Consider the following 12,587-nt stretch of genomic DNA (forward strand, 5'->3'; position numbering starts at 1 on the left):
CACCTGTGGGGTGTAAATGTGTAAATTACATGAGGGGTGTAGTTTTGAAAATGGGGTCACAGCAGCCACCCCTGTGCAAATCACCAGTTTAGGCCTCAAATGTACATGGTGCGCTCTCCTGAGCCTTGTTGTGCATCCACAGAGAATTTTACGCCCACGTATGGGGTATTTCCGTACTCAGGAGAAATTGTTACAAATTTTGGGGGTCTTTTTTTCCTTTTATCTCTTATGAAATGAAAAGTATGGGGCAACACCAGCATGTTAGTGTAGAAAATAAAAAATGTTTACACTAACATGCTGGTGTAGACCACCAAAAATTTGTAGAGTAATTTCTCCCAAGTATGGAAATACCCCATATGTGGCCCTAAACTACCTTGAAATACGACAGGGCCCTGAAGTGAGAGAGCGCCATGCACATTTGAGGCCTAAATTAGGGATTTTCATAGGGGTGTACCCAGATGCAAGCATTACACTTGCCTCCTCCATCAAAAATACTGTAGGTCAGTTTCCCCAAACAGGGTGCCTCCAGCTGTTACAAAACTCCCATCATGCCTGGACAGTCAATGGCTTTCCGGAAATATAAGGAGTTATTTTGGAACAGCTGGAGGCTCCGTTTTGGAAAAAACGACGTACAAGACGTCCCGCGGGAAACTTGCTGTAAACCCCCGCCCATGTGAATGTACCCTGTACATTCACGTGGGGGGGCGCAAAACTACAACTCCCAGCATGCACTGACAGACCGTGCATGCTGGGTGTTGTAGTTATGCAACAGCTTGAGGCACACTTGGAAACACTGATTGGGAAACACTGAGTTAGGTAACATACAATGTTTCCCAACCAGTGTGCCTCCAGTTGTTGCAAAACCACTGTGTAGTAGTCTCCAAACTGTGGCCCTCCAGATGTTGCAAAACTTCAACACCAAGCATGCCCAGGCATGGTCTCGGCATGCTTTGTATTGACATCTGGAGCGCTACAGTTTGGACACCTCTGTATAGTGGTCTCCAAACAGTGCCCTTCCAGATGTTGCAAAACTAAAACACCCAGCATGCTGAGACTGTCCAGGCATGCTGGGAGTTGTATTCTGCAGAACTACAACTCCCAGCATTCCTGGACGGACTGTCTGGGCATGCTGAGAGTTGTAGTTTTGCAACATCTGGAAGGACAGTGGTCTCCAAACTGTGGCCCTCCAGATGTTGCAAAACTACAACTCCCAGCATGCCCAGACAGTCAAATGCTGTCTGGGCATGCTGGGAGTTGTAGTTTTGAAACTCCTAGAAGCAGCAGTGAAGATCACTTTACGGCGATCTTCACAGCTGCATCTGACACCGCCGCCACTTGGATGCTTCCAATTGCCTGCCGCCTCCTGTCAGCCGCCGGTCCTGGTCCCCGCACCGGAAGGGGGGGGGGATAGGGGATAAGATGTATGATCGCAGGGGTCCCGCCGCTGTGGATCCCCGCGATCTATGTGCAGCCCCCGACATTCTGTGACGGGCGCTGTCTCCAAGACGGGGAAGTGACGTCATGGCTGTTCCCTCTAGTGATGTCACAGCCACCTCCACTCATGTCTATGGGAGGGGGCGAGGACATGAATGGAGGGGCGTGGCCGTCACGTCCCTGTCTTTGAGGCGGCGCCTCGGCTGCACCGAGATCGATGTGTCCCCAGCGATCATACATCTTATCCCCTATCCAAAGGATAAGCTGTATAATGCCGGAATACCCCTTTAACCTTTCATGGTAAGTTTTAGTTTGCTACCCATGTACTATTTTAGTCCACCCCTCTGGACCCTCTCCAATGTACCTTTAACCGTCTGGAGATATGGTTTCCAGCACTGCGCACAATAAGGATTATGTTCTTGCTGGTGTGACCCCAGGTGAAATCTGTTGACCCATAGGCCAAAGCAGTGTTGCCCAACCAGACTGCCTACAACTCCCAGCATGACCAGACAACCAAAAAACATAGTACTGTCATGGTGTCACCTAACTTGTATTGGTTATGTTGGTAGCATTGTCACTTATTACTATTGGTCACTTGTGCTTTATTGCTGGACGTCGAGCTCTGCGGGCTAAGCAGGATGGAACAATGGCAGCGTGCCGGAAGCTTGTACAAGTAGCACTTCATAAAGCATCTAGTTGACAACCAGTGGGGAGAGCAGCTTAGACCCCACCGAACAGAAGACAATACTCACACTGTGTTGACAAACGATATTGTTTCCAATTCTCCGGGCTCTGTCCTGTCAGCCATTGTTCTAAAGCTTTACTTTACAGGAACGTGAAGTTGTCTGCGCCCTAGATTGAATCGCTTCTCATTGTGTTCATTTGTCTGACAAGGAAAAAGCAAGCAGGCGAGGGGCTCTGCATGGCAGCTCCACCATGAAATATTTATACCAATCGTAGCAGCGGAACAGTTTAATTCTGCAAGGAATTTTCAGCAGCTCTAGGCAGACGCCATACATCACCGCGTGAAAGCAAATAGGAGAGTGTACATCATTTTAAAGTTTTAAGGAAAGGAGATCTGGGTTTCTGCCTCTGGCTTAGTGTCAAGCATCAGACTTTCTCAAATCAATTACAGTGGACTACTTTTAGTTTTAGCAAGTTTTGTAAAAAGGTGTCAAATAAAAGGGAGCTTTGTGCCGTTTACACAGATCAGAAAGCCGCTTTATAAAGTTAAAGCTCCCGTCTCATTTAGTCAGGAGGGCTGTCGGTGTACATCTTTATACGCACTGTAACCTTACAGCTGTCGGATAAGAGGAAAAGTTGTTGGATGGAGTAAAATAAAGAGCCATTGTGGGCGCTAGTGCTGAGTCCCCCAAACTGGACTCTCCAGCTGTTGCAAGACTGCAACCCTCAGCATGCCCTGACAGTAGCAGGCTGTCTAGGCTTGCTAGAATAGTTTGTTTTGTAGTCTTGCAACAGATTGGGGGGGATTACTGTTTCAGCAGCAGGTTGGCAGGGCATGCTGGGAGTTGTAGTTTTGCTGGAGCAATTTTGGTGAGGAACACTGCTTGTTCCGGCATGATGGAGGCCGCAGGTTGGAGACCACTGCTCTATACTGTACGCTATGCCCGGGCTGCAAAAAATAAACAAAATAAACTTTAACTCACCTCCCGTTGGTCCGGTACCGGCCTCACTTGTTTCCTGGGGACGGGAACGTCGGACAGCCATCAGCCTATCACCGGCCGCAGTGATGTTCCGCCTCGGCCGGTGATAGGCTGAGCCCACTGTCATGTCAGAAGCCGGCTTCTTACATGACAGTGGGCTCAGCCTATCACCGGCTGAGGCGGAACATCGCTGCGGCCAGGGATAGGCTGACAGCTCTGACGTTCCCGTCCCCAGCGTAAGGCCGATGTACGTGCCTTAGTTTATTTTGTTCACCTTTTGCAGCCCGGGCATAGGGATACCGCACAGTATAGAGAGTGTCGGCGCCGGCGGCCGCAACAAACAGGATGAGGAGGGCAGCGCATGCGGGTGATATGTGAGTATTTACCCCGATGGGGATGTGGACTGATAATTAATATGGGGGGGAGGGGCTAGGAAATTCTGTTTATATACTGTGGAACCGCAAAAGTTTAAAAAATACCGTGATACACACATTATGTGGTCATACCACCCAGCACTAACTCCAAGCAAGGATGATGTAAGAACAGGTTCCCATCATGTAGGATTTGGCCTAGAAGATGATATCCGGCATGTCAGGGTGAATTGCAGAAGTCTTCAAAAAGAAGGGTCAACACTGTAAATAGTCTTTGCATTATCTTGATGTATCTGTCAAAAATAAAAAGTAAACTTATGAAATGCTTAGAATTGCACTTCAGTAACCATAGAAACATCTGAGTAAAACACCTAAAAACACTAACGGCAAAATTTGTGTCAGTCTTACATTTTTGTCCACGACTATTTACATGAGTGCTGTGATCTTTAGGGACCTAACAAAAAGGGTTCCTCAATTAGAAAGCAATTTTAAGCATTCAAAACTGCAGATGGCACTATACCAGGCACAGGCAACCTTCAGTGCTGCAGATGTTTTGGACTACATATCCCATGATGCTTTGTCAGCATTTTGGCTGTAAGAGCATAATGGGAGATGTAGTCCAAAACCTCTGCAGTGCTGAAGGTTGCCTAACCCTTCCCAATGCAGAGGTGTGTGTTGGGGTGTAAGGATACCCGCTGTTTGTCATGCAACTTACATGACTGAGAAAAACGCTGTTTAATATTGTTTTCACCACCACAGCAATTACCAAGGAGGTCAGCTCATTTGGACAGGTGTCTGGATCTCTGTATTAAAAGGGTAGGGGATAAGATAAGATGTCTGATTGCAGGGGTCCCGCTGCTTTGGCCCCCTGCTATCTCCTGCAGCACCCAGCATTTGTTTAGAACAGCAGTGATGTCATGGCCATTCCCCCTGGTGACGTCACGCCACACCCCCTCCATTCATGTCTATGGGAGGGGCGACACGCCCCCTACCATAGACATAAATGGAGGGGGGGGTGACATCACCAAGGGGCGTGGTCGTGATGTCAAGATCATGATTTCCGTCTCAGAGCACCGGAGTACTGCTTTTAAGAGCTTCCCGTGTCCCCTCACCTCAGATCTGAGTGACAGCATTTGCAGTCTGTTGATTGGACACTAGATCTGTCAATCATTGCTAAGAGGAGGGGCCAGGGAAAACTTGGAGATCTGTGCAACCAGAAGATCCCACCTCCTGGACACTTAACATGGCGACAGCATTTTTTTATGTCATGCTGGTTGACATTGATATATAATACATATATTTATATATAATATAATACATATATTTATATGTGCTTTCTGGAGTGTTTCTCAAGTTGTTGTGGTTTGAATTCTGGTGCTCATATTTGTAATTTGTACTTCCTTAGACTGAAACAGGAGCATCCATATATCACACTGGATAAATCCTTTCTGCAGCCCCATTAACCTAGACCAGTGTTTTCTAAACAGAATGGGGGAGATTTATCAAAACCTGTCCGGAGGAAATGTTGCCGAGATGCCACTTGCAACCAATCAGATAGTTTCATTTTTTTTTAAAAAAGCCTCTGAAAAATGAAAGAAAGAAGTGATCTGATTGGTTACTATGGGCAACTCCGCAACTTTTCCTCTGGACAATGTCCACAGCTATTGCAAAACTACAACTCCCAGCATGCCCAGAGAGCCAAAGGCTGAGTTGTCATTTAGCAACAGCTGGAGACACACTGTTTGGAATACACTGACGTAGACTTAACCCTAGGTGATCTTGCTTTTTAAATTAAATGGTATGGTTTGTGCGCTCTGATTTTTATAGAATGTGTACCCCATATACAATAAATATGGGATACTATATATGGAATGGAAACAATGGAAGTCTTCTGTATATTATAATGACTTGATGGTATTCTTTAACCACTTAAATTCATATCTTCTGACAGGTACCAAGGCTACATCGGTGCTGCCCTTGTATTAGGAGGGGTGGATTGTACTGGCCCCCATCTGTACAGCATATATCCCCATGGATCTACCGACAAGCTTCCTTATGTTACCATGGGTAAGTAAATACTTAGTTCGAGGTCAAATATGAGCCATTAAATATCTGTAGTAGATTTATTTTCCAATATATGCAGTAAAAACATGATGGTTGGGGGTCCTTGAGCTCTCCTCCATATGTCAAAAGATGTCCAGGCTCCATATAGTTAAATGGAAATTGCATTCACACTCCTCCGCTGTTGTAGTTTTGCAACAGCTGGAGCTCCACAAGTTGGGCAACTCAATATTATGGTTTTGGTCTTCCAGCTTCGCTTTATCCCTTTTGTCCACTAGGTGTTGCTGTTGCACAACTTAACAAGTAATTCTTTCAGACGTGCGATGCTCTTGTGGTGTAATGCGGGTTTGTAAATCACCATAAATGATCATTTGTGTTTACCAGTGGTCTTCAACCTGCGGACCTCCAGATGTTGCAAAACTACAACTCCCAGCATGCCCGGACAGCCATTGGCTGTCCGGGCATGCTGGGAGTTGTAGTTTTGAAACATCCGGTGGTCCGCAGGTTGAAGACCACTGGTGTATACCATAAATTTATTTTTATATATATTATATCTTTTATATGTATGGATAGAAGAAATTGTCTGAAAACAATTTTGGCATATGCAAACCTATATCTAACTTAACCCCCTTAAGGAACAGGCCAATTTTAGCATTTTGTTTTTTTTTTTGCTCCTCGCCTTCTAAAAATCATAACTTTTATATTTCCATCCACTGACCCATATGAGGGCTTGTTTTTTTCGTCACCAATTTAAAGGGGTATTCCAGGCCAAAACCTTTTTTTATATATCAACTGGCTCCGGAAAGTTAAACAGATTTGTAAATTACTTCTATTAAAAAATCTTTATCCTTCCAATAGTTATTAGCTTCTGAAGTTGAGTTGTTGTTTTCTGTCTAACTGCTCTCTGATGACTCACGTCCCGGGAGCTGTGCAATTCCTATGGGGATATTCTCCCATTATGCACAGCTCCCGGGAAGTGACATTATCCTTGAGCAGTTAGACAGAAAACTTCCGAAGCTAATAACGATTAAGATTTTTTAATAGAAGTAATTTACAAATTTGTTTAACTTTCCGGAGCCAGTTGATACACATAAAAAAAGGTTTTGCCTGGAATACCCCTTTAACTTTGTAATTACAGCACTTATTTTACCATAAAATGTACAACGCCACCCAAAAAATATTATTATTTATGTGGGAAAATTGGCAAGAAAACCGCAATTTAGCAAATTTTGGAAGGTTTTATTTTCACGCTGTACACTTTATGGTAAAAATGACATGTTTTCTGTATTCTGTAGGTTAATATGATTAAAATGATACCCATGGCTAGATACTTTTTATATAATTGTACTGCTTTAAAAAAAAAAAAAAAAAAACTCAAACTATTTAAACAAAATTAGTATGTTTGAAATTGCCCTATTTTGACCACCTATAACTGTCTAATTTTTCTGTATACGGAGTGGTATAAGGGCTAATTTTTTGCGATGTGATCTGTAGTTTTAATCGTTACCACTTTTGCTTAGGTTTAACTTTTTTATAAATTATATTGTTATATTTTTTTGGGAATAAAATGTGACAAATGCAGCAATTTTGGCCTTTTAAAAAAAAAAAAAAAAAAAAAATTATGTTTACGCTGTTCACCACATGGAATAGTTAATATATTTTGATAATTCAGACACTTATGCAGGAGGCAATACCAAATATGTTTATTAATAATTTTTTTAATGCTTTTTGGGGGGGTAATTTGGGGAAAACAAATGCTTTACGTTTTTATTGGGGGAGGGGATTTTTCTAATTTTTTTTTACTTTTTTTTACACTTATGTAGTTCCCATAGTGCCATGCATAGGACATAGCACTGATCAGTATTATCGGTCCTCTTCTGCTCTGCTCGATCTAAGACCAGAACAGTAGACCCCTGGAGAAGGGTGAAGGTACCTCCGTCTGCCATTGTGGATGACTGGATCCCCGCGGCAGAGCTGCGGGCGATCCCATCATCCATTTAAAGTACCACACTGCCGCAGATGCCATGATCAGTATTGATCATGACATCTGAAGGATTAATGGTGGACATCCGCACGATCGCTGATGTCTGCCATTACGCGAACATCGGTCCGGTGCTCACGGTCATGGTGGAGCGTAAATATACATCATGGTGCATTAAGTACCACGGCACCATGACTTAAATTTACATCCATTGTCGTTAAGGGGTTAAAAGGGCATTTCAGGAAAAAACTTTTCTTTTTTTTTTTTTTTTTTTTTATATCAACTGGCTCCAGAAAGTTAAACAGATTTGTAAATTACTTCTATTAAAAAATCTTAATCCTTCCAATATTTCATCTGCCGGAGTTGAGTTGTTCTTTTCTGTCTGGCAACAGTGCTCTCTGCTGACATCTCTGCTTGTCTAGGCAACTGCACTGTGTAGAAAAGGTTTGCTATGGGGATTTGCTTCTACTCTGGACAGTACCCGAGACACATGTCATCAGAGAGCACTTAGACAGAAAAGAACAACTTAACTTCAGCAGCTCATAAGTACTGAAAGGATTTTTAATAGAAGTAATTTACAAATCTGTTTAACTTTCTGGAGCCAGTTGATATATAAAAGTTTTTTCCTGAATAACCCCTTTAAAGGGGTACTCCGGCCCTAAGATATCCTTTCCCCTATCCAAAGGATAGGGGATAAGATGTCTGACCGCAGGGGTCCCACCGATGGGAACCCCGCAATCTTGCATTTAACACCCACCTCGGGGAGCTGCACGCCACGCTGCCAGCTCAGAATCTGCCGCAAGATGACCACGAGGCCGGAGTATCGTGACGTCACGCTCCGCCCTTGCTACATTTCTTACAAATATTTGTGTTTACTTCTAATAGGTTTTATATTTCAGGCAGGCAATTTCAATAAATGACTGCTAGATAATAACTGGATCCACCAGGCTCGCCATAACAATAGTACATTTTTCTAAATGGCTCTGAATCTCGGAGGCAGGTCCCATCTATGACATTTATCATGTCCTAAGAAGTAAATATGTGTAGGTTTTTGGCCTTGTACACAATGTTCCAGTACTTTCAGTACTTATGAGCTTCTGAAGTTACGGTTGTTCTTTTCTTTTGTGTAATCTCTGATGACACGTGTCTCGGGAACCACCCAGTTTAGTAGCAAATTCCCATATCAAACCTCTTCTAAACTGGGTGGTTCCCGAGACACGTGTCATCAGAGATTACACAAAAGAAAAGAACAACCGTAACTTCAGAAGCTCATAAGTACTGAAAGGATTAAGATTTTTTAATTGAAGTAATTTACAAATCTGTGTAACTTTCTGCAGCCAGTTGATAAATAAAAATTTATTTATTTTTTCCTGGAATACCCCTTTAAGCTGCATTCACATCTCGTTTTTGCAACACTGTTCCCGTATCTGGTTTCAGTGTAAAAACCGTATGGAACCGTATTGCAAACTGTATGTATAGACATGTCATTGAAAACTGTATGCCAAATGTAGCATCCATTTGTGAAAGTTTTGCATCATTTACGGTTTTATCATTTTTTTTTCCTGTACACAAAACCGTAGTCTACTACGGTTTTATGTCCAGGGAAAAAAACGGATACAACCCGTATGTTATTTTTAAAAAATTTTTTAATGGTGGTCAGTGGGAACTGTACAGAACCGTATGTGCGTACGGTTCCATCCGGTGTGCACAATACGGTTTTGCAGTTTGCACATGTGCAGTGCATGCCGAAAGTTCTTCCTCCAAATAGAACAAGAACTTTATTTAACTAATGACAAACATAAAACAGTATCTGGTTTTTTTTTTTTTTTTCTTTCAAAAAAAGTATTAAACCATATGCAACAGGACATTAGTTTTCAAACCGTATACAGTTTAAACCCGTACAGAGGTATATACGGTTGTATACGGTTTAGTCCGGTTTTGAGACGTACGTTTTTTTTGTATAAAACCTGATACAGGAACCGTATTGCATAAACAAGATGTGAATGCAGCCTTAAAGGGGTACTCCCATGGAAATGTATTTATTTATTTATTTTTTAAATCAACTGGTGCCAGAAAAGTTAAACAGATTTGTAAATCACTTCTATTAAAAAATCTTAATCCTTCCAGTACTTTTTAGGGGCTGGCTACTAAAGCGAAATCCCAAAAAGAAATGCATTTCCTCTGATGTCATGACCACAGTGCTCTCTGCTGATCTTCTGTCCATTTTAGGAACTGTCCAGAGCAGCATATGTTTGCTATGGGGATTTTCTCCTACTCTGGGCAGTTCCTGAAATGGACAGCAGAGGTCAGCAGAGAGCACTGTGGTCATGACATCAGAGGAAATGCATTTCTTTTTTGGATTTCTCTTTAGTATACAGCCCCTAAAAAGTACTGGAAGGATTAAGATTTTTTTAATAGAAGTGATTTACAAATCTGTTTAACTTTCTGGCACCAGTTGATTGGAAAAAAAATAAATAAATTTTTTTCCACAGGAGTAGCCCTTTAAATTGGTTCCATCTGGTTCTACTGAGGCGCGTAACAAGAATGGCACAAAACACAGACTTATGTATAAGTTAATGATCTTATTTTTATAGTATAGCACACTGTTTCCCAACCAGGGTTCCTCCAGCTGTTGCAAACCTACAACTCCCAGCATGCCCGGACAGCCAACGGCTGTCCGGGCATGCTGGGAGTTGTAGTTTTGCAACAGCTGGAGGCACCCTGGTTGGGGAAACACTGGTATAGCATATTCACTTTTTTTAAAAAAATTTTAACATTATAGATAGAGATGAGCGAACTTACAGTAAATTTGATTCGTCACGAACTTCTCGGCTCGGCAGTTGATGACTTATCCTGCATAAATTAGTTCAGCTTTCAGGTGCTCCCGTGGGTGGAAAAGGTGGATACAGTCCTAGGAGACTCTTTCCTAGGACTGTATCCACCTTTTCCAGCCCACCGGAGCAACGGAAAGCTGAATTAATTTATGCAGGAAAAGTCAGCAACCGCCCAGCCGAAAAGTTTGTGACGAATCGAATTTACTGTAAGTTCGCTCATCTCTAATTATAGATATAACGTTTTCTATTTTCTGCCTCCCTTTTATTTGCATATTGGATTCAATTAACATTTTTCTCTTGTTTTTCACATTACCAGCAGATAATTTTTTTTTTTTTTAAACAATTACAGGGATATTGTATTCTAAAAATCTATATAGTCATCATAGTAAGCATCAAACAGCTTAATATCTTCTGTCACAGCCCCGAACCCTTGAAGAAATGAAGGGCTGTTTCATTTGGTTAGACGTACATCTCGTACACGGTGCAATCTCTAAACACATAATTGGGCAGGGGAGATCTGCTGCGTAAGGTGTCGGGGTGATGGAGGGATGTGGCACCATAGGAACTGCTGATGCCAGCGAGGTGCCCTGTCATTGAGGGAGGATTATAATTAGTCTTCTGGACGCTTTTTCCTTCACCCAGCTTTTTATATTTTTTTTATTAAAATTTTTTTCTCTCTATTTGTTTATTCAGTAATAAATTCTGAAGAAACTTCTGCTGCTGTGGAGCAATATATTTGTGCCCTTAAAAGGATCATCCAGGAATAGTAAAAAATAAATAAATAAATAGCCAATATCTTCCAGCACTGCCATACCCTTGGGCAGTAGAATTGATGGGTATTGAGGAATTTTGGAACCAGTAGGGCAGTTGCCTTGAAGCTGGCCATACAACCGAAAACTGTCTCTTCCCATCCCTTTACACATATAGATGACCGGTTTATGTGTTTAGTATAGGGGGTTGCAAGCTGCTGGCAGACTCATGGTGTCAGCTTAGCCCATCACCCAACAGTAGATGGTCGTCCAGCCCTTCTCAAATAGGTGGATTTAGCCAACGTGCCCTTGAGGGCAATAGTGTCTGATCAAGGGGGTCCGACCACTGGGACCCTCATGATCTCCTATCCGGCACCGCGGCTCTCTTCATGCACGGATTATTGTCGACCACGGCACAAAGTGGTGGCTGACATGATCCTCCATGTATCTCTATGGTAGAGTTGGAGATACACCAGCGGTTGGACACCGCGCAATCGGACACTTATCCCTTATCATGTGGATATGGGATAGGATATTCTGTACCGGAGTACCCATGTAAGGCTGCATTCACACATGATTTTCAGGGAGTGCCCGGTTTTCCCCTCCGGTCGGCTCATTTTTGACCCAAAAATAAGCCGACCGGAGGGGAAAACCGGGTGCTTCCGTACCCCAGCCGCACCGGCGATGAAATCCATTTACTTTAATGAACCGACCAGAGTCAAACGGTGACTCCGGTCGGCTCATCTTTGACCCTTATCCGGTTTTGTGACCGGACCTAAAACCATAGTATTATACGGTTTTAGGTCCGGTCACAAAACCGAATACGGGTCAAAAATGAGCCGACCGGAGTCACCATTTGACTCTGGTCGGCTCATTAAAGTAAACTGATTTCACTGCCGGTTTTCCCCTCCCCCAGTCGGATCCGGCAACCGTAGGCTGAAAACGAGGTGTGAATGCAGCCTAAGATTGATTAAATTGTGCTATGGGGGGTCAGTTTGTATTATGTGAGAATACTTTGGTGTACTCAAGGGAAGATAAATTTGACTTTCTGCAAATTTTGCTGGAATCCCGAATAATCAAGATGGAAACCTTTCATAATGGACCATTTTATGGCTCCATATAAATTCTTGCGTTTTAATAAAATATTGGTTGACTTTTGGTGCCTACTGTAGTCCTGTATACCTTAGATTTCATACAGAAGTACATTGAGGCTTGTGATTTTGGATATTAGACCAATGGTTCATTGGATGCTGTAGACTAGAGAAGGATATCATGCTTGATATAGGCCTCTGACGTTCTTTACAATAAAGGGGCTCAGCGTCCGAACCAGGTTCTGCGGTCTGTATGGTTGAGCTGTTAAATACCAGGTACCACTGTGCAATACCAGGTAAGGTGGCATAAGACAGTGTTTCCCAACCAGGGTGCCTCCAGATGTTGCAAAACTACAACTCCCAGCATGCCTGGACAGCCTTTGGCTGTCCAGGCATGCTGGG

At 42.9% G+C, this 12,587-nt stretch overlaps 1 protein-coding gene across 1 annotated transcript in view; it reads left to right on the top strand.

The window, feature by feature from the left end:
- Positions 1 to 12,587, top strand: part of LOC130330291 (proteasome subunit beta type-7-like) — a 92,355-nt gene that overhangs the window by 23,486 nt on the left and 56,282 nt on the right. The window contains exon 5 of the mRNA XM_056553584.1: positions 5,421 to 5,536. Within this exon, the coding sequence (XP_056409559.1) occupies positions 5,421 to 5,536 (116 nt within the window). The remainder of the gene's footprint in view (positions 1 to 5,420; positions 5,537 to 12,587) is intronic.

This window comes from Hyla sarda, unplaced genomic scaffold, assembly GCF_029499605.1.
Source record: "Hyla sarda isolate aHylSar1 unplaced genomic scaffold, aHylSar1.hap1 scaffold_332, whole genome shotgun sequence".
Taxonomy (NCBI): Eukaryota; Metazoa; Chordata; class Amphibia; order Anura; family Hylidae; genus Hyla; species Hyla sarda.